Here is a 23,034-nt window from a genome sequence, read left to right as displayed (position 1 = left end):
CTACACCAAACTGGCTCTGTAGACCCTCTCCACCATATGCTCATGCCTGCAGCCAAGTAGATGCTTGTATTAGTACCTGCTGTGGCCATCAGTGACTGGCAGAAGGGATAGAAAACATAGGAATCTGTTGATTACATACTGATAGAACAAACCAACCTTAAACCACTGATGTTAATTCTAATTCTTTTAGCTATACCTACACCTAATTTTGAATGTAATTCTGTGGTGACAAGAAGCATTCCTGCACTGAGCAGCAGAGCAGACTCAATAGCTTAAATGACACCTTCAGACCCAATTCTACAGCAGCTATATGGATAGGGCAGTTCGTAATTTGCAATAAAAAAATAACTTCTAGTTCTGATCAGTAGGTTGACTACAGATTCTACTGGAAACAGCTTCTTGTTATGTATCTTAGCTGTTCACCCATTATATATATCTGATCCCTCCACCCCCTTATAAATAGCTACTCTTTCACTGTAAAACCAGCATGGCTGTTTGCTGAGGCTGTTGCTTGCCTTGAGGATGAAAGCTAAGCAAGTCTGGCCTCCAACAGAAAATAGTATGGCAATCTCATCAAATAGATATGAAGCGGGGGGTTTGCACATTGTAAGAACATGAATTCATTTTTTTAAGGAAATTCTATAATGTAAATCCTGAGGAAAATGGAAGAAACAGTTAAAACCTTTTTGTCTGCGTTTTTAAAGACCACAGCTCTGGAAAATTGGGCTTGGCCAAAAAGACTGGAAATCCTTGGTGCCATAAACAGTGGTATCTAACCGGAATGCCCACCTTCTCATAGCATTCTTTTTGCAGGAAACTTCTGCACTTAAAAAATGAATGTTTCTTCTATTCATGTCAACATGCTACATAACTGATTCCTTGTAAAATACAAGCTCCAGTTAATAGGCCTATTAAACAGTCCTCTGTGAATCCGGTTATTTTAAGTAATTACATGGTGGAAGTGGAAAATACCTCTCATCTTTCCCTGTCAGCACTATTTCTAGTTTTGTCACAGTCTTCTAACAAGTCTCTCAGGAGAAACAAAATATTAATGATGTAAAAAATTCACGTGAGTTCCTTTCTTTAGGGTATTGTTGAACATCTGTGAAAAGCTTTATTAAAGTTTTAGTAAGAAACAGAGTTTTAAAAACTTCCTCTAATTTTAATTTGCCTATTTCAAAAGTCACACTATGAGAAAGCAAGGCTGAATTCATAGAAAACACAGAAAAGCAGTTCAACAAATGTGCATATACAGGCTTTCTTTAAAGATAATGGGTATTCCTTTTTCATGTCATTTTAAGCCATAAACCATGGTCTATAATCTACATTAGCTGGCACACACAAACCAAAGCCAAAACCAAACAAACTGTAGTTCAGTAGTAGAACCAATGTTCCCTCTAATTTCTGACATGCCATGTCTAGGAAAAAAAAGTTTTGTGCTTATTTTCCCAAAACAGTAGTGTTTTCTCCCATAGTATCTGCCCAGCCTATTCAATCTGACAGGGTTGCCACACTTGGATTCCTTCAATTAAACAATGCCATTTATAGGGACCCAGAAGTGCACCTTCTCTGTAGCAGCACCTACCCTCTAGAATGAGGTTCCTCCCCAAGATCCAAGTGGCCCCCACCCTACTGGTGTTTTGAAGAGGCTTGAAGACCTGGCTGTTCTCTCAGGCCTTTAGAGGGTGAGTGAAGCCCCCTTGGATTCTTTTCTGTTCCAGTTTGGTTCCGTCTTTATCACTACTTTTGTTTTTGATTGTATTTTTAAAAACGTTTTTTACTTATGAGCCACCTATGTTGTTGGGAGTCAGGTAGCATATAAGTTTAATAATAAAATAAATAATTTTGTAAACTTTTAAACTTTTTTTTAAATTTGATACTCTGATAATTTTTTTAAGAAAAGCATTACACAAAAAACCTTTATAGAGTTCCTCTCTTTTTTTCTTTTTCTGGATGTATTCTCAACTTATTTAATTATTAATTTAAAATTTTAACTTTTTTATAAAGTTAACAACAATCATGGACCTTGTGCTGTCCCAAACTCTACAAATATTAAATCTTCTTTGGAGGAGAGGGGCACTCCTTTGTGCTCAGGAGGCTCGGGGGTCACGCCCACTGGTTGTCTCTCCAGCTGGGCATGATCCAGAATAGGATGGCTGCCTGCAGTCCTGGGCAAAAGCTGCCTCCCCCAGGGGCTCCTGCTTAAGTCTGTGCCACAGCAGCACCGAGTGACCCTCACTGCTTTAAGCTGAGATGGCAAACTTGTGCAGGACTCCTCACGAGTTGCAACTTGCAAGCCCGGAGTTTTATGGTGCCTAAATTTATTATTTTGAGGTAACTTAATTTTGTGTGCACCTTTTATTTAATACCGTGTGCAGGTTTGAGAATAGTGTGCACGCACATAGACCTTAGAAGGAACAGAGAGCAGGTGGTGAACTTTGCATATAAAGTCCCATGTCCAGTTCTTATCTCCAAAAGGTTATCAAAACTCCTGCCTCAAATGCCGAGAACCTCTGCCAGGCACAGCAGTGGCCTGTTTAAGGCAGCTTCTCTTTCTTAAGTTGGCAAGTTTTTAAACCACAGGATTCTGTGTCATATAATAAAAAGCGCACCTAATGAAATGGCCTTTTTGCAGTGTTCCCAGCACACCTTACCCCTCTCCCTGGCAAACTTCCCACATTGCAGGCTGAAACAGAAGCTCATAAAACATGTCTGAACAGTCACAAAGGTAGTCCCAAAGTGCTTTCTCTCTTATGTGGGTTCCATGAATTGATTTTGACTTAATGCCTTTAGACTCCATCTAAACTTACTTAGTTGTTTCTACTTCATAGTTTCTTCCACAGCAATGCAAATACATGACTAGCTTTATTTTAATTTTAGAGGTTAAAATTTGCTTTTAATCTATACAAAATGCCCATTCATTCAGCTCAGTTTTATCTACATTGAGGTGGGCAGACCTGAGGCTTGCAGGATCTACAACTTTTTTTACTGGCATCCCAGGATCTACCAGCTGGGGCCTGATGCAAAGAAATACATTAAGTATTAAAAGAATTTTGAGAGTAAGAATAGCATTGGTACAGTAGGAAAAGTGACCACTTTCCTTGGCCCCATTCCATAGCATAGTACTGAATGAAGTAAAGATGATGTGACAAGCTCTGATATACAGTTGCGTGCACAAGTAAATCACACCCTTCACTAAATCCCTAAGTAAACAAGATTTGATATAATCTCTACATACTACAAGTTAAACATTTCATTCAGCAAATCTGAACTCACAATTTACATGCAATTGTTTATAAATTTAAAATAAAGCATTATAACAGGCACAGAGGTTTGACCAATTGGTTTTTTTTCTTAACAATAAAGTTATTAACCCTTCAAAATGTGATTGACAGACTTAAATTACCCAGGCAAGACAATTCCACAGATGAAAAAATTGGCTGTCAGGTTATATTGATCTTTCTACTTTCAGCAACCACAGGCAGCTCTAAGTAGTGTCTTGGCATTTGAAAATGAAGATAATTCACTCTTACAAAGCAGGGGAAAACTGTTTTTAAAAATCTGTAACTTTTCCAGGTAGAGAAACATTATTAAGAAATGGAAGTTACATGGAATTGTTGAAGTCAAGACATGATGCCAAATATCAAGACAAATCTCTGCTATAACCTTCCCCCAGTAAGTCAGATCTGTATTACAAATCACTATAAATTTAGCTGGCACTGGAGTAGTGGTCCACACTATAGTACAGTATTGCTTATATAACCACAATCTGCATGGGATAGTTGTCAAAAGGAAACACTTTCTCCAGATTTCTCCCAAGTCATAGTCCATGCATGTAAAAGAAAACCTTGATAAACTTGAAATGCTTTAGACGTTAGCAGCTCTTTGAAATGAACCAAAATTAAACTGTTCATTCACAGCCACACAAGGTACGTTTGAAGAAAAAAATAGTGAAGCATTTGAAGAAAACCTTCCCAACTATTAAGCATCCAGGCAGCTCTATTATATTTGGGGTTCTGTGGCAACCAGTGCCACAGGAAATGCTGGGCAAGTGGAAGCAAAAATTGATTTAACTAAATGTCCCATAGCCAATGAAGAAATTGAAGCTGAAAAACAAGTAGATATTTCAGTAAGATAATAATCTGAAGCCTACCTAATTATACAGTATTTACATGACTGAAGGACAAAGATTTTGCAGTGGCCTTCACAGTCCCCAGACTTCAACATAATTCAAAATCTGGGGGAGGTCTCAAAACACGCAGCATGTGCAAAGAGACCTACAAATATTTCAGAGCTAGATGAGCCCTGCAAGGAAGAGTAAGGAAGAAATTCCAGAAGCAAGGATAGTTGACTTTTAGCTGGGTACAGAAAATGTTTAGAAGCTGTTATTTTTGCCAAAGGTGATTTTACAAAATACCTATTAAAAGCATGTGCAAGCTTCTGACATATTCATGGTTTTGTTATTTTGAACCTGTAAGCAACTATGTATTAATAAGCATGCATTTGAATTGCAGAAGGATGTTGTGTTCACTGTGGAAATTATGTGGGGATTCATGTTTGCATGCAACTCTACCTATCTAGGCTAATCTGCTTTTCAAACATTACTATCTTGGAGAGTACTGATGCTGCTACAAGCCAGCACCAGGCAAGGGAAGAAGAATCACAGCTCATGCTAATGCAAAATTTCCTGAGCCAGTTGGGGGCATGTGGATCGGAAGAGGATACTGCTTTCAATTATAACAGCTAAAATACAAATACACTATGTAGCACTCCCAATTTTTATTATGATTTGCCAAGTTTGATTTTAAGGATGGTTAAGACTGACAAAGACAAGTTCATGCAAGATGGAAGGTTGTATCCTGAGACCGATATAAGTAAATCAAAACCAGATGTGTGCATATATCGTACTGATCTCAATTTAAGTGTCAGTCAACAGAACCAAATGCTTCTGCTTCCCGTATAGTTGCCTTCCCTAATCTGGCTTTATCCTAATTAGTTCAAGACTAATACCTTGAACTCCATTCTTCATGATCCACAGTGCCAGGTTGGATACTGTACAATAGCCATTTCATGCCTTTTCCAAGGGGAGAAAGTAAATGGTACTTACTGATAAATTAACATTCCATTTATTTCTGTTACAAATGTTTTTGAACCAGTAAGCTTCTATGAATGCAACAGAGATGCTCACAAGCAGCTTTAAACTATATTTGATCTGGGGTTAAACAGAGCAGTTTTCTCCTAAAAAGAGTTATTCCAGTGTGGCATCCATTGCTATTTCCCTTACTTTGATGAACAGGCACATTTATTTTTAAGGATTGATCATAAAAACCACTTTAACTGCTGGATCTGCAGATGATTTCAGCTACAGATAGTCCTCATTTAATGACCCTAATTGAGACTGGCAACTCCATCACTAAGCAAAACACTCATTAAGTGAAACATCACGTGACCACCCAGCTTAGCAATGGCAGTTCTGGCAGCCCTTGTTGCAGTTGTTAAGCAAATCACCCACAATTGTTAAGCGAGACATCATGTGACCGTGACTTGCAATCTCCTGCCAGCTTCCCCATTGACTTTGCTTGTCAGAAGCCATCTGGCAAATGGTGATCGTGAGATGCTGCCCCCATTGTAAATGCACAATGGTTGCCAAGCACCCAAATCACAATCACGTGACCACAGGGACACTGCAGCAGTCATAAGTGCGAGGACTGGTCCTCACTTTTTTCAGCGCCATCATAACTTTGAACAGTTGCTAAACAAATGGTCGTTAAATGAGGATTACCTGTAGTCAATCTTAGCAGCATTATGTTCAGGTACACTGGCTCTACATGCAAAACCTAAAACTGAAAACATCTGGGGCACAGTGCGAGAATTACATTTTTAGATGCTCTCAAAGGTAGTCATGATTTGTATCTCTGCCATACTGAAAGGCAATATAGAAGAACCAAAGTAACTGCCCAGACCAAAAACCCTTTCCCCTAGGGGCAAGAAAGTTTTGCAAATTTATATGGATGCCAGCTTGCCCAAATTTCCTATCCAATTGCCTAAATAAGGGAGTACAAAATGGAATGGCTGTAACTTGGTAAGAAAGCACAAGTTTTGCATGCAAAACATCCCTGGTTCAATCTTTTGACTTTCTGGTGCTAGAATTGTGCCAGTGACTTCAGACTCTATTCAGTTCAACAAACCATTACACTGATTGGATGTAAATCTACTTCCTATGTTCCTGGAATTCTCCTGCCCTCCCCTTCCCCTGCAACTTTGTTTTGAGGACACCCTTCCAGGGAAAATTCTGCACTTGCTCATAGGCATAGGCAACAGCCAACAGGCACAGCCAACAGAAAAGTCTAGTAATTTCTAAGCTTGACTCACACAATCACATACCCTGCCATGTATCTTTACTTGCTGCTGCACATAAAAGGAAACCTCTGTATTTTAAGTGTTTTTATTCCGGAAAGGCAATAATCAGTTCACAAACAGGGACAAAGCCAAACTGATGTCTATCCTAAACTGATAAAGAAGGCAAAAAAGTCAACACTGCCATTGTGATTGGTACACCAAAAAGGGTAAACAAAGGTTTTCTTCCTGACCAATGTTGGGTATTTTCCTTTTGAAAGGGAAACATTTATTGCAGATAATTCCCATTTCAGTCCAGTTATTTACTCATTGAATAGCAAAACATAAAACACATAAAAACTGAGCAAAGCATTTCAGGAAAACTGAGCAATAGCATGTCATCCACTGAAAAAGCTTCTCATAGTTTTCAGAGCCCATAGTCACAGGCCTCAGGACTATTCTTCAAATATAGTTCAAGGAAGCCCTTAAAGGTTTGAGGATCAGTTATTATAGCCTGAACAGCTGGATCTAGCTTCATCACATCAACCCAGCATTTCAACACTGGAGTATGGTCCAAACATCTGTAATAGAACAAAATAAGATTTGAGGTCACAGTGAAACTTTGAGGCAACTATCTTTGGTCATGCTGCCATTAAGGTAGGGTTCAGTGGCATACCCATGCTCCATAATACAGAAAGGATCCATGTTCAATGTCCCAGTAAAACTGGGAAAGACCTGTGTCTGAAACCCTGTCATCATTAATCAGGGTGGAGAATGTATTGAATTAGATGGCTCAAGACACCTTTTTACATTCCTAAGTACATGGAAAGAAATACGGTTCTCAACATGCTTTGTGCTTGGCCTCCTTAAAGGAAGTGCTACAGATAAAGCCAGATTAGCTGCAGTTTAGATCAAATGCATTATTTCATTACTTCCAAATTCTATCAGTTCAAATTATAGGGGTTTTCCAGCATATATAACAAAACAAAATGATGGACTTCCCAAACTTTCAAAGGAGTATCTGAAAAAGCACTGCTGACAATGACCATATGATACGAAGTAACTACAGTGTTAAAATATCTAGCTAGTTTTCTACTTCCACCTGTAAGCTAGAGGACCAGAGGACTCTGGTTTGAAATTTCTCAATATTCTTGTTTGTTCCAAAGCTATTAATTTCTGATTTACTAACTCAGAAAAGCAGAATGGCAAGAGACTCATGTATATCTCACCTAATTCAAAGTACAAACATGGGCATTATCTGTCATGGGGAGAAAAAAAAAATGACAGCCCAAATGAACAGAACTGAATTAGCTAACAAATTCTAATTCAGAAAAACGTATCTCATCTGCTTCCTCCAGGAAGGCAGAAGAGTAACAGACACATTCAAAACAGAAGAAAGGATGATTCTCCTATTCTCTTTTGCCTCCTAATGACATCACTTCCATGTAAAGTATAAATAAAATAAATGGGGCTAGTACAGCTCTCCTGACAATAATATCCAAAAGTAACCAGGCACAAGATTTAAGAGTAAAAATTATAAACGATTCAAAGCACTTACTCAAGTAACAGGAAGGCCTCCATCCGTTCAAACCATGGCCAGATTAGATAATCAATCATGGATACTGAATTTCCACCAAAGAACTTAGTTTTGTTGTTTGCAAGAATCTAAGAAACAGGAAGATACGGGATTTCTAAATAAAATGCAAGGCCTGACACAATACATACAAAAACTGAGTAGAGAAAGATAAGAAAGATTAAAAAGATGGTTCACTACAATTCTTATTCTGGATTGTGTGCAAATTGACATATTTAAATTATTTCTATGCTACCCAATCATGTTAACTCTGGTTGGTATAGAAAAAAATAAATCCAGATTTTAAGAAATGCACATTAGACATAGATTGCCCTAACAGATTCCTTTCCCAAAAACCCAAAAATTATTCTGTGAAAATAAGCTATTGGAGTTAAAACTAGAACATATGGGACTGTTACAATAAGAATAAAATGAGCTTTTAAAGAAGGAAGTTATGAGGGAAAAAAGAAGTGCTTATAAGCAAAAGTATCTGTAAAGGTGAGAAGTGGAAACAGAAGGTGGAGAGTGGAAAGGGACCTACGCAGGAATTATTCTGCCCCTGTAGTATTTAGGATCTCTCTTAGCCAAAAGCAGGAACAAAACCTGACACAAACTTACAAATTAGGGGGACGAGGACATTTTCGCGGTAAACCATTTCAAGCATGGAACTTCGTGAGGCTCAAGCTCTGATCAATTCAAGTGGCTACTTCAAGTATCTTGGAAGTCTTGCACTCAAACTGATCTGAAACCAAATGTTTTGCACCCCCCTGCTACAAACTTACTTCCACTGCCAACAGTCTCCAGTGCATAGACTCTACTTTCTCCATGCACAAGTTTCCTTTAAAATGATTTAAATTTTAAGAATGTGTGTTAATGCACCAGTACAAATTGTTATTTATACTATTTTATTAACAGGGGAGGACAGGGACAGACATGAAAGCACTGATTAGTAAAGAGAGCTAGGAGAAGAAAAAGCCTCAGAAGTGTGAGTTTTCCTATATAAAGAGTAGATGTATTGCTTTCTTCTCTGCCTGTCTTCAGAAATTTGAATTGCACAGCACAGTAAACCAAATGTATTTTAACATTTTGGCTTTGGTTTGTAGAGTGTCAAAAATGATAATTTGGCTTACTTTGAAGTACCTTTCTGGTCACTGAAAGATGGAGCTGGCAAGAAGGGGTTATCTCCAACTATTCTAATGAGAAAGCGTCAGTTAAAATTTCCTCCTGTCCTATGGAGAAAACTTCTCCCACCAGTTGCATGCAGACTTCAGCTGAATCTAGTTCAACTCCTTCTGTGCTGAATAACTCACTAGTATTCTAACAGATAACAAACACAGTAATTAATAATGTGACCTTTGCTTGCTTGAAGTCTTTTATTTAGCCTCCTTTCAAGAAGATGACACTTCTTGAAAGGAGGCTTTTAATGACCAGAAAAGTACTTTATGGTAAACCCAAACAACCATTCCAGTCATTGAAAAGAGAGCTCCCAGGAAAGGGGTATGCTACAGCACTATTCCCAAGGAGGATTAGTAGAGATTAAAACACCCTCTGTATCATCATGCAACCAAAGGCTAGATCTGCAGAGCTAAACTTGCCTATCTTATAAAGTTTAATTAATATAGGTGGTATCATCCAAGTCACTGTCCTGTTATTGGAAGCCCTGCTATTAGAACTGTTATTGTAGCTGCATCCCTAATCAAGTGGAGCGTCGTACAAGAGGGAGGTTTCTTGCTGGCTGAGTATGGCAGAGCAATGCCTTCCCTAACCTACCTGCTGATGGATTGTGTTAATTCATCTCTTCAGATGTCCTGTCATCTAGGGTATAGACAGACAATTACCCGTTTGGGGTATGCTTGGGGTATATTCTTAATTCTGTGTGCACATTTAACTTGTAGCAGCTCCTTTGTATAGGAAGGGAAGGGACTAGATAGAAATCAGGGGATATAAACTGTTGTGTTGGGAATTCATCTTGGACATAAAACGAAGGTCTGATCTTTATGCTACCTTATCTTGATGAAACATGCACAGATCTCCTCTCACATAAAACACCATTAGTTTGCTAACCTTCCTAGCTGAAGTTAGGAAATACCAAAAAGGATGTTAATAGAAATCTATCCAATAAGTTCAAAAGGAGAAACTGTTAGAAACTAATGACAAGTCCATGGGAGAAACAGTGAATTGCTGAGAGTGAGATGAGCTTTACATTTCTGCAGAAGCAATACATGAATTTGGCTTCTGCTGGGATTTCAGGAAGGGGGTCATTAAGTCCATATCACTGAAGCTTGGGGCAATGATGGAAAGACAGCTGCAACCTGATTCCTAGTGCTGCTGCTCTGTGGATTCTTTTCAGTGCTCAGCCCACTCTACATTTTACTGAATCTGTAAGCCCCTCTCCTCCCTTTCTGTGGAAACACAGTAGTAAAAACATGTACACCTGCTGAGTTCATGCCGGTCTGATCCTCCCTTCTCTTAAAATAAAAATTACCTTTTATAAGTTAGAAAAAGATGCAAGAAGCATAAGAAATACACAGTTGTGTAAGTAAGACTGTGTTGTATAGCTTCCCTGTAAAAAGAGTAAATTGCCTGGAAAGTCTCACACAAAACCACATCTACTCAAGTATGAGAATGGCTCCCTCTAGGGGACAGAATCAGGCAATTTCATATAAACTGAATAAAGTTTCAGGAAGACCTCGACTTACGATGACAATTGGTACCGAATTTCCATCACTAAGCGTCGCAGTCATAAAGCACGACTCCATCGCTTAGCGACGGCAACCCCTGCAGTCCCAGTTGCTGTTGTTAACTGAATCCCACAGTCACTAGGAAAGGCAACTTCCTGCTCGCTTCCCACAACCAAAGTCAGTGGGGAAGCCAGCAGGAAGCTAAGTCCCAGGCCGGCAGGCAGGTAAGTGGCTGCTGCCGGGTGGAGGAAGGAGTGAGGGGGTGCGCGAGAGTGCGAGGCGGTGCGGAAGAAGTGCGTATGGGTCAGGGAGGGTGCGCGAGAGGCACCATGCTGGTTGGGGAGGGTGCATGGGGGTGCAGCATGGGTTGGGGAGGGTGCACAAGAGGCGTGGTAAGGGTTGGGGAGGCTGCACAGGGTGCATGAGTGGCTGGCATGGCATGAGTGCAGAGGGGCTGAGAAGGGTGTGCGGGTAGGGATGCCTTACCCCAGTGACTTGCGACTTTCCCCACCAGCTTCCCCACTGACTTGCTGGGGTAGATTGCAAATGGTGATCACATGATTGTGTGGTACTTCGCAAACAGGTTGCCAAGTGCCCAGATCGCAATCACATGACCACGGGGGTGCTAGGACAGCCAGAACTCTGAGGACCAGTCATAATCACCATTTGTTCAGCACCATCATAATTTCAAATGGTCACTGAATAAATGGTTGCAAGTCGAGGAATACCTGTATTCAAACTAGAAGACCTGACAGTTCAGTGACCATCTATACAAGATACTAGTAGGATCAGACTATTAGTCAGTAAAAAGCATTGTCCTTAAAATGGCTACAACTAATGAAAACAGAAAAGTTCACCAAACAGTATATGTCAGTCAGCATACAAGGAATGCAGGGAACTCTCTACTTCATTCTTCTCCATCTCATATCGTCCAGAACTATTGTGTCTACAATTCATACATCTCTAAGTCAGCCTAGTTAAACAGGATTCTTAACATATCTGGAAGGCACCAGGTTGGGGAAGACTGCTGTAATTCATAATGACATTTCATTGCTTTCTCTGGAAGAATTAAGGTCATCAACCCATTACCTCTTCAAGCTTGAAAAGCTTTTCCTGGTACTCATTCTTCAGTGCTGATGCATCTTCCCCACTCTTGATAGCCAGAATATACTTGTAGCTTATTGGAGGTAGCTAAGTAAATCAGAAATGGCACATTACCAAGGTGTACAAAGGTATAGCATTCATTCAAGAAACAAAAGGTTACTATGGGAATATACGACACAATCGCATCATCATCAGAGAAGACAAATAGTCCTTATAGACGAAAGTGGGGATCACATGGGTTCCAGATACAGGAAGGCAAGCTATGATGGTAATTGAGAACGGAATTTCCATCGCTAAGCATTAAGGTCATAAAGAGCAATGTCAGATGACCACATTGCTTAGCAACAGCAATCCCTGCAATCATTGCCGTCATTAAGCAAGGATCATAGGTCGTTAAGCAAGCACTTTCTTGCCACTTCCTGAAGGCTTCAACAACCAAAAGTCAGCGGGGAAGCTAGCAGGAAGTTGATAGTCAAGCAGGCCAGTTAAGTGGCTGCTGCTGGGTGGGAGAGGGAGTGACAGGGATGCACGGGTGGCGCGGTGGAAGGGGATGTGCAAGGGGTGAGGGAGGGGCAGCACAAGTGCAGCAGGGTTTGGGGTGGCTGCCTTGTGGGAGAGGGTGCACGAGTGGTGGGGGAGATGTGTCGTGAGGATGGCAGAGCTTGGGGTGGCTGCTGCCAGGTGGGGGAGGGTGCACATGGGTGTGCAAGAGGCCGGGAAGGCAAGGAGTGAGTGCAGGAAGCTGAGGGAGGGTGCATAGGTAGGAGAGACTTACCCAAGCAACTTGCGACCTTCCCTGCTGGCTTCCCTATTAACTTTGCTTGTGGGAAGCAGGCAGGGAAAGTCACGAATAGTGATCACATGACCATGAGAAGCTCCAACCGGTTGCCAAGTACCCAAAGTGTGAGCCGGTTGCCAAGTACCCAGATCTCGATCACATGACCACGGAAGTGGTGGGATGGCTGGAACTTCAAGGATCAGTTGTAACTACTAGTTCAGTGCCATCGTAAATTTGGTCACTGAATGTGTGGTCATTAACCGAAGGCTACCTGTATTTACTTAACAGCTCCTATAGATAGTCTTGAGATCATAGCTTTGCCATCCTTTTCAATAAGGCAGCATTAATCACATCCAGTATAGCTTGCAGTTATGAAGCATTCAGAACTTAGGAAGAATTTTTAAAAACAATGTTCTTTCATTTACCTTATATGAGATATGAATCATAGTAATGGTTCTCTAAAATACTCCCTGTTTATTCATTTGTTCAGATTCAAAATCATCCTACTGCATATACTTTAAAGGTAAGTTATCCTCCCAAAAGAGTTTTTATTAACCAAACATAGAATTTTCATAGAGTAATCACAAAAGCTTGAATGTGTTCTTCAAACTCTTTAGTAAATAATGTAAGGCAGTGTTTCTCAATCTCAGCAACTTTAAGATGTGTGGACTTCAGCTCCCAGAATGCTGGCTGGGGAATTCTAGGAGTTGAAGTTCACACATCTTAAAATTGTTGAGGTGGAGAAACACTGATCTGAGGTATCAACAGAGACATGGAATGATAATATTTGGATGGAAAGATGAAACACAAATCCCTCAACTAACGAATTCTTTGCCCTTTAGCACACCACTCAGACTGAGGCTGTTCCGAGTCTCTAATAATGTTTCTAATCAAATTATCATATTTTAGGCTGTATTTCTGCAAGATATCATAGAAAGTATATTATAGCAGAAGAAACTAATTTTTGAAGCATTGAGTCCCTCATACTTTAAAGCTTAGACTATCACCTGGCATGAGATTGCACCGCCCATGGTTCATTATCTTTCTTCCATGAATGAATTTATTATTTTGTAGAATTCATGTTGCCTATTCAAACACATATAAAGCTTCAAGGAAGAAGAAAACCATATTCTCAAATGGATTTATCAATATAATATCTATCAGTTTTATTCTAATCTTCCACACTAAAATAAATTCCTACTATGCTTCAGTAATACCTTGGAGAAATGTTCCAGGAGCATTTTCTGATAAGCTTTTTCATAAGGGTCCACAGGATACAACTTCTTTTCTGGGTAGGCTTCATCCAAAAATTCACAAGTGATTGGAGATTCATAGATCAGCTGACCCTTGCTTGTTTCTAGCACAGGTACCATTCCAAATGGGCTCTTCTCAAAAAACCACTCTGGTTTGTTTTTCAAATTGATATTAACAATTTCATGGCTAAGTAGAATGAGATGAAGAAACCACAAGATTAATTCTTTCAACAGTCTGTTACTAAGACAGTCTATATAAAAATGAGGTGGTTCAAAGATATGACTAGTAATTTCCTGCTATATCTAGTTTGCAAAATGTGATATGGTAATATCAACTCTTGGAAACTAGAAGACTTTTAGATTCTGATTTTATGGATGCATTTGTGTGTCTGCCCCATCCAACGAGGCCAACCAGAGCAATTAGTGCCTGTGGCTTGCATTTGCAGCCTGACACCATATTCTTTTCCTTCTTTCAACAATGTTCTGGAACAAGGATTCAAACCCTGCCCACCCTATTGGATCTCATGGGATGGCTATGAGAGTAACCTCACTTGGGTTACTTCATGCTAACCTTTTCCTAAAGTCTAGTCACCATATAGTAAGGTCATGGTAAAGCTAGCTTCATCTTTTGGTGGTACCTAGCTGATCTCAGAAACTCAACAGGAGCAGTCTTCATTAGTATTAGGATAAAAAATCACCTGGGAGTTTAAAAAAAAAAAAAAAAGCACCCTGGAAGAGCAAAGCCTAATAACTTTCATGTTGTTGCCAAGAAATCTGCATGGATAGAACTGTCTATGAAGCCACCAGAAGTCAAGCTCATCTCTAGAGACCTGACTTTATCTTAACTTGTATGGCATGGAGGACAGTTAAAAAAGCATGTCCTATGACTGTTCACTTCAGCGAAGGATCGTTACCTTGTCGTGGTGCTGGAGCTTGAGCACCTCAATGATGCCATGAGCTAAACCGTGAAGGGCCACCCCAGACGGGAAGGTCATGACAGAGAGGGCAGACTAAAGGCGATCCCTGGGGAAGGTAATGGCAACCCACCCCAGTATTCTTGCCGTGAAAACTAAATGGATCAGTACAACCAGAGATATGTCGGTATACCATCAGAAGATGAGACCCCCAGGTCGGAAGATGGTCAAAATGCTACTGGGGAGGAACAGAGGATGAGCTCAACTAGCCCCAGACGTGATGACGTAGCTAGCTCAAAGCCGAAAGGACGGCTAGCGGCCGACGGTGCTGGTGGCGAACGGCGAATCCAATGTTCTAAGGATCAACACACCATTGGAACCTGGAATGTAAGATCTATGAGCCAGGGCAAATTGGATGTGGTTATTGGTGAGATGTCAAGATTAAAGATAGACATCCTGGGCGTCAGTGAACTGAAATGGACTGGAATGGGCCACTTCACATCAAATGACCACCAGATCTACTACTGTGGACAAGAGGACCACAGAAGAAATGGAGTAGCCTTCATAATTAATAGTAAAGTGGCTAAAGCAGTGCTTGGATACAACCCAAAAAACGATAGAATGATCTCAATTCGAATTCAGGGCAAGCCATCTAACATCACAGTGATCCAAATATACGCCCCAACCACAAATGCTGAAGAAGCTGAAGTAGAGCAGTTCTATGAGGATCTGCAGCACCTACTGGACAACACGCCTAAAAGAGATGTTATTTTCATCACAGGAGACTGGAATGCTAAGGTGGGCAGTCAAATGACACCTCGAATTACAGGTAAGTATGGCCTGGGAGAACAAAAGGAAGCAGGACATAGGCTGATAGAATTTTGCCAAGACAATTCACTCTGCCTAACAAACACTCTCTTCCAACAACCTAAGAGACGGCTTTATACATGGACTTCACCAGATGGACAACACCGAAATCAGATTGACTACATCCTTTGCAGCCAAAGGTGGCGGACATCTGTACAGTCGGTAAAAACAAGGCCTGGAGCTGACTGTAGTTCCGATCACGAACTTCTTCTTGCACAATTTAGGATCAGACTAAAGAGATTAGGGAAGACCCACAGATCAGCTAGATATGAGCTCACTAATATTCCTAAGGAATATGCAGTGGAGGTGAAGAATAGATTTAAGGGACTGGACTTAGTAGATAGGGTCCCAGAAGAACTATGGACAGAAGTTGGCAGCATTTTTCAGGAGGCGGCAACAAAATACATCCCAAAGAAAGAGAAAACCAAGAAGGCAAAATGGCTCTCTGCTGAGACACTAGAAGTAGCCCAAGAAAGAAGGAAAGCAAAAGGCAACAGTGATAGGGGGAGATATGCCCAATTAAATGCAAAATTCCAGAGGTTAGCCAGAAGAGATAAGGAATTATTTTTAAACAAGCAATGCGCGGAAGTGGAAGACGACAATAGAATAGGAAGGACAAGAGACCTCTTCCAGAAAATTAGAAACATTGGAGGTAAATTCCAGGCAAAAATGGGTATGATCAAAAACAAAGATGGCAAGGACCTAACAGAAGAAGAAGAGATCAAGAAAAGGTGGCAAGAATATACAGAAGACCTGTACAGGAAGGATAACAATATCGGGGATAGCTTTGATGGTGTGGTCAGTGAGCTAGAGCCAGACATCCTGAAGAGTGAGGTTGAGTGGGCCTTGAGAAGCATTGCTAATAACAAGGCAGCAGGAGATGACGGCATCCCAGCTGAACTGTTCAAAATCTTGCAAGATGATGCTGTCAAGGTAATGCATGCTATATGCCAGCAAATTTGGAAAACACAAGAATGGCCATCAGATCGGAAAAAATCAACTTATATCCCCATACCAAAAAAGGGGAACACTAAAGAATGTTCAAACTATCGAACAGTGGCACTCATTTCGCATGCCAGTAAGGTAATGCTCAAGATCCTGCAAGGTAGATTTCAGCAGTTCATGGAGCGAGAATTGCCAGATGTACAAGCTGGGTTTAGAAAAGGCAGAGGAACTAGAGACCAAATTGCCAATATCCGCTGGATAATGGAAAAAGCCAGGGAGTTTCAGAAAAACATCTATTTCTGTTTTATTGACTATTCTAAAGCCTTTGACTGTGTGGACCATAACAAATTGTGGCAAGTTCTTAGTGGTATGGGGATACCAAGTTATCTTGTCTGCCTCCTGAAGAATCTGTATAACGACCAAGTAGCAACAGTAAGAACAGACCACGGAACAACGGACTGGTTCAAGATTGGGAAAGGAGTACAGCAGGGCTGTATACTCTCACCCTACCTATTCAACTTGTATGCAGAACACATCATGCAACAAGCTGGGCTTGAGGAATCCAAGGCTGGGGTTAAAATTGCTGGAAGAAACATTAACAATCTCAGATATGCAGATGATACCACTTTGATGGCTGAAAGCGAAGAGGAACTGAGGAGCCTTATGATGAAGGTGAAAGAAGAAAGTGCAAAAGCTGGTTTGCAGCTAAACCTCAAAAAAACCAAGATTATGGCAACCCGCTTGATTGATAACTGGCAAATAGAGGGAGAAAATGTAGAAGCAGTGAAAGACTTTGTATTCCTAGGTGCAAAGATTACTGCAGATGCTGACTGCAGTCAGGAAATCAGAAGACGCTTAATCCTTGGGAGAAGAGCAATGACAAATCTCGATAAAATAGTTAAGAGCAGAGACATCACACTGACAACAAAGGTCCGCATAGTTAAAGCAATGGTGTTCCCCGTAGTAACATATGGCTGCGAGAGCTGGACCATAAGAAAGGCTGAGCGAAGGAAGATCGATGCTTTTGAACTGTGGTGTTGGAGGAAAATTCTGAGAGTGCCTTGGACTGCAAGAAGATCAAACCAGTCCATCCTCCAGGAAATAAAGCCAGACTGCTCACTTGAGGGAATGATATTAAAGGCAAAACTGAAATACTTTGGCCACATAATGAGAAGACAGGACACCCTGGAGAAGATGCTGATGCTAGGGAGAGTGGAAGGTAAAAGGAAGAGGGGCCGACCAAGGGCGAGATGGATGGATGATATTCTAGAGGTGACGGACTCGTCCCTGGGGGAGCTGGGGGTGTTGACGACCGACAGGCAGCTCTGGCGTGGGCTGGTCCATGAAGTCACGAAGAGTCGGAAGCGACTAAACGAATAAACAACAACAATGACTGTTCATACAAAAAACAGCTTACCATTATAATTAAATGGACCATAGGCACACACACTCACTATGTAGAAAGAGAGGGAACACTATTCAAAAAAATAACTAAATGCCATATTCCTTCAAATTGCTTTGGAATCCAAAAAGGAATGCCTGAAACACTGCATTACATTCAAAGACCAATAATCTACTCATGCAATCAGTTCTGAGAAGATGACCTCCAATCAGCAGCAAGATAAAAATTCCTGCAAATGGCCAGGAAAACATACTGCATAAGATAGGCAATCAGAGCAACAGAAATACTTGCCAGGAATTTACAATAAAACCACCACCTTCTCATTAAGCTATCCATCAATTTCTCTATTATATTTTTTAACTGGTTCCCAAATGAAATCTTTCTGGAGCAGAATCCCCTATTAAACTGAGGAACAAATCTGAAATTGAAAATGTTACAGTATTATAGTGTCAGAGAAGACAGATAACATGTCTCTTTGAAGGCAATTTCTATAAGCACAAATATGTACCAAATATCTGCTAATTGTTAACCAAAAAAGAGTTTGATATTTTTTAACTAAGTCCAAATGAATATAGGAGACGGAATATCTGATCATACTCAATTCCTTTGGCTTTCAAGACGAGTTGTGTTCTCTGTGCAAAAGGGCAGTAACGCATACTGTAGAGACGGATGATTCCTTCAGGCACTGGCCCTGGAGCAGGGCTTCCTGAAAGACAAATACAAATCTCCAGTTAGAATTAACAAAAACTAGATTCTGTCCTGAAGACAAACAATAAGCCACCCAGAAACAGGGCATGAAGGAGGATAATGTACAAAAAGAGAAAAAAAGTAAATAAAGAAGATTCTAGAAATCAGTACTGTCTATACCTTCTTTACTATACCTAGTCATTATTGTTAATCATTCCAATAGCTTATTTTATGCAACCTGTCTTCATACAACATGCTAAGCTTCTGTAGTGCGTTTATGGTGTGTTGTGTCAGCATGTTGTACAAATTCACCCAGTGCGTTTAATGCATAGTTCAGTCTGTTGCAGAAATCCAAATAAATAAAGTTAATTCAGTAAGCCAAGTACCCAACCTTCATGTGTTTTATGAATACATATGTTTACAATAGTCACAATAGAAAGGAATGAGTGCCAAGAATACAAGCATGCTTTTGTTAGAGTAATCCTTACTGGCCAAATTATAAGCAATTTTGTGCACTCAAGTTAAATATACTGTTAACATGTACACCATAAATATATTAAGGCAAGGCTGCAAACTGGAGCATAAGTTTCACTGAATTCAACAAAAATTTACAGAAAACGTGTCTTGTATATGCACTGTAAAACATATATATTTGGCTGTACAATTTTACATGTGTAGCACTTTTTATCCTAATAATGGTGAAATCCATTCACCTCCCCTGCCCACACAGGACTACGGATCAGGGGTAACATCCGTAATGACATGATACTCCCCGAAAATCTCCATTGCCGGCCCTCCCCCAACTTTCGAAAAACGGTGTGCGTAAAGGCATGCCCCGGACGGCAATCAACTGCCATAGTAAAGGCCATCGAACAGCCTTCACCGAACGGATAACCGTACAACTCCCACAGCCCTAGAAATTTAGGGTTGTCTTAAATCAGCTGAACTACAAACACGTACTCTTCCTTAGATCAGGGACCTTTCTCACCTTTTCCTAAGCTTTTAGCGAATTCCCCAGACATCTTACGTGGAGATACCAAACAGAAAACGGAACTAGGCACGCAGACCGGAACTCTCCGTAAGAGTCTTCCTTTTCTCTCCACCAGCATTTCGAAGCACTTTGGCTCCTCCCTCTTGATTATTATGCACCATATCCCTCCGCTGGAGGGAAAAGAGCTCTGGCACGGGGTGGTCGACGCGAAAGAAACGGCGTGGAGAGTGACAGGGTGGGGTTGATATCCTTAGACCGCGGTAAATACTTCCGGCGTGGCAAACTCTGGGACACGGTTGTGGGATAACTGTAAGGCTCCGTGCATAAGCACAGTTAGGAAGAGTACAGATTCCATCTACTATGTAAATATACGTTTGTATGTCAAATAAAGGAAATAAAAGGTGCAAGAACAGGGCAGTAAATGGATTCTACATCCAAGTCCTCCACCCATTTTTATTTTCGTTTTATTTGCGCGGGGCCGACTGCAAGTCATATTCTTAGGATGGCAGAATTCAGAACTTTCCACATCAGGCTAAACTACAGTGTAAGTCATGCCGTGTAACCCCCAGTGATCTGCACCTTGTACTAAACCCAAACCAAACACCAGGCATTATGATTCAACATGACGTGTTAATCAGGCGACTTCCCTGACGACATAGAAGGGTAGATACGCAACCAAGGCGCTGCATGTGCAACTACCACCAGCAGCTATATTTTAAATGTAGGTATATTGTAGTGTATTGTTTATTTTATGCTGCTGATTATTGGATGATTTTTGTTACGGTTGGGTGTTTTTGGACTCTGGTAAAGTGCCCAGAGTCTCTGGAGAGGGGTAGTATACAAATACTTGTATAAATAAGCAAATCAATAAAGCTTTTGTCTCATGCATGTCATTTCAAAGTTAAAACCATCGTTTCTGGCTGTGCATACTTAAAATCATGAACAGAAATAGAGAATAAAAGCAAAAAAAAGGTGCACATTCAATCTACCCTCCCCCCCAAACTCTTGCGTTAAAAAGCAAATTAGTAGTAAAAGAAATACACCCCAAAATAGCTTTTACATCAGTGAAATGCTGATTTTATTGGTACACCTCATAAAGTCATGTACACAATATACTTTAAAGATGTATAACAAATCTGTAACAATAATAAAATAGCAATAAGAGCATATATCTCAGGGTAGGTTTATAAAAGAATGAATGCTTTTTCGGAAAACCCTCTTTCTTTCATGGCCTTGAACTTGATTCTAGAAAGTTCTCTTTCAGCAGTAGAAAATAACTCAGCATCTTGATGCCCAATATATGTCTGTCTGTCTGTCTGTCTGAACTTCCTTAATTTTCAAAGCTTGTTTGTCTCTCAGCAGTTTTGCAATGTGTTTTCTTCTTATTCCTGGTTTGCAAAGGAACTCAAATCTGGTTGGTTCTAAATTGTAGATCACTGAATTTACAGAGTATTGCACATTGTTGCCAAATAGGGTTTCAGAATAAGTTTTTCATCAAAAAGATATTTGCCATACTCCCCTTAATCTATCTATACACTACTAAAACTCTCATTGTGTTTATCTGTTTCTCTGTACCCTCAAGATAGCCCAAACTTATATCACAAAAGTTTTTGAATCAAGGCATCTAGAATCTGCTAGCTTAAAGAATGCGTAAATAATCCAGGACCATTATTTCTGTGGAATTGGAATTTCCACAACGTTCAGACCAGTTTTATTTGCAAGTTGTGGCCGTTGCAGCATCCCCACAGTCACATGTTCATAATTCCCGACGCTCCCTATCAGCTTCCCACAAGCAAAGTCAATGGGGAAGCTGGCAGGAAGTTGGAAGTCACTCCCACTGCTTTTTTGCCTGCCTGTGGTCATTCTGTTTATCTGTTTAGGTAAGTAAATATTGACTTATTATTGAAGTTCATTTCCCACTACAATTATTTTTTATTTATGGTATATACGCTTTTTAGATGATCACAGGACCGTCCAGCATTGGGGTAAAAAAATATGGTCAGCCTAAAATTTAATGTTCATTCTGGTCACATCAGACTGTACTATCTTTCTCTGAAAGGATGACCCAGTGGGTCACAGGATTGTCTAGTAGCAGCTAAAGTTGACAGTATTTTATCTAACACTTTAAACTTGTAACCAGTTTCAAATCCCAGTTTTAGAAAATATTAACAGTAAAAAGAAAATATATCTGAATGTATGGAATTTCCAGATCAAAGGATGACCAAGGTAGATTAGCTTTTCCGAAGCAGGTGCCCACCAGGCCTGTTGGGACTGCAACTCCTAGAATTGCAGGTTAGGGAAAACTAGTTTACTGCAAAAAATGCTCTAGAAAAGTTACAAATTCTTTGTGTCGTGTTCTCGTGGAATGATTTCCTACATCATCACCAGGAGAGCACAAATTATTTAATCAGTTTGGTTCAGCATTTGTTTTGACCATGGAAGACTGAGAGTAGGATCAACTGCAATAAGCCATGGATTGTTTTATCAAGAAGCATAAACTAACCCATAATTGGCCCATAATACACAGAACATATTAAGCTATTAAGTAAAAGAACCTCTTATTTGTGTAAACAAATTATTTATTTGTTAGATTTATTTCCTGCCTTTTCATTCTTGAGCTCAGGTTAGCCTTTCTGTTGTTCCTGTGGCTTGGGTTAGAAGGGGAAACAGGCAGAATTCTTGTCAATTTTCACTCATTATTTAAAAAAAAGAAGGTCCATCAGTGAACTTGTAAAAAAAATTTTTAAAAACCCAGCATATCACCAGTGCACTGAGGAGGGAAATAAAGGAAATTCATTTATTCACTTGTCTTCTGTGACTACTGCCCTACCATTGATTTGCTGGTTGCACATGTCAATAGGAACTGGTGTTTCAGAGCACCATTTCTCAGAGATCCAGAAATAATCCATGAAATGAGACCTGCTTCACAAAGCAAAGCAGGGTTCAAGCTTTAAGTACACGTTTCTTTTTTGGATGCAGACATTCTGAAAATAACTACACAGGGCAAAGATATGTCACCAGAGGGAGGGGGCATACCAACAGCTCCAGAGAGTGAGCAAAAGAACACAAATATTTCTATATCAAATTATAGCATGACAGAGAGAAACTTGGATGGGAGACCACCAAGAAATTCTGGGGACATTGGTAGGGGGAAGGGAAAGGCAAACCATATCCAAGAAAACCACATGGAATGGCCAGGAAGCTACAAGAGGTAAGCTGAACTTGAAGGAGACTTGACTTTCATTGGTAAATCATGTAGAAATGAAAAACCCAGCTTCTAATTTATTAGCTTAAAACACGAACTATATACAAATGTTCATCTACAGCAGCACATATGCCCATGTAGGAACAGCTCCATGGAATCCATGAGCCACATGTTCCTCTGTTGTTCTTTTTACACAGAATCTTGGATGATGTTCATCCCATTTAAAAAAAAATACTCTGGCAGAAAGCACAATGCTTATTTTTTGCTTCTATCTGAAAGGGCCGCTAACCTATCTTCC

The 23,034-nt window shown here is 40.2% G+C and overlaps 1 protein-coding gene across 2 annotated transcripts; it reads right to left on the bottom strand.

Moving 5' to 3' along the window:
- Positions 1 to 6,429: 6,429 nt before the first annotated feature.
- GSTO1 (glutathione S-transferase omega 1) lies at positions 6,430 to 19,706 on the bottom strand. Of its 2 annotated transcripts, none has more exons than XM_063307123.1 (6): positions 19,529 to 19,706; positions 18,451 to 18,559; positions 13,690 to 13,912; positions 11,680 to 11,781; positions 7,895 to 8,001; positions 6,430 to 6,917 (listed from the first exon to the last, which is right to left on the bottom strand). In XM_063307123.1, the coding sequence occupies exons 1-6, from the start codon at positions 19,647 to 19,649 to the stop codon at positions 6,764 to 6,766; spliced, it is 816 nt and encodes a 271-aa protein (XP_063163193.1). In that variant the 5' UTR covers positions 19,650 to 19,706; the 3' UTR covers positions 6,430 to 6,763. The 2 variants fall into 2 exon arrangements, with proteins under 2 accessions (XP_063163193.1, XP_063163194.1); XM_063307124.1 differs by lacking the exon at positions 19,529 to 19,706 and adding an exon at positions 18,735 to 18,755.
- Between the last annotated feature and the right edge of the window lie 3,328 nt (positions 19,707 to 23,034).

The sequence above is a fragment of the Candoia aspera genome, chromosome 6, assembly GCF_035149785.1.
Source record: "Candoia aspera isolate rCanAsp1 chromosome 6, rCanAsp1.hap2, whole genome shotgun sequence".
In the NCBI taxonomy this organism is placed as follows: Eukaryota; Metazoa; Chordata; class Lepidosauria; order Squamata; family Boidae; genus Candoia; species Candoia aspera.
Note: the sequence above shows the minus strand (reverse complement) of the source record. Positions and strands in the feature narration are given on the sequence as shown.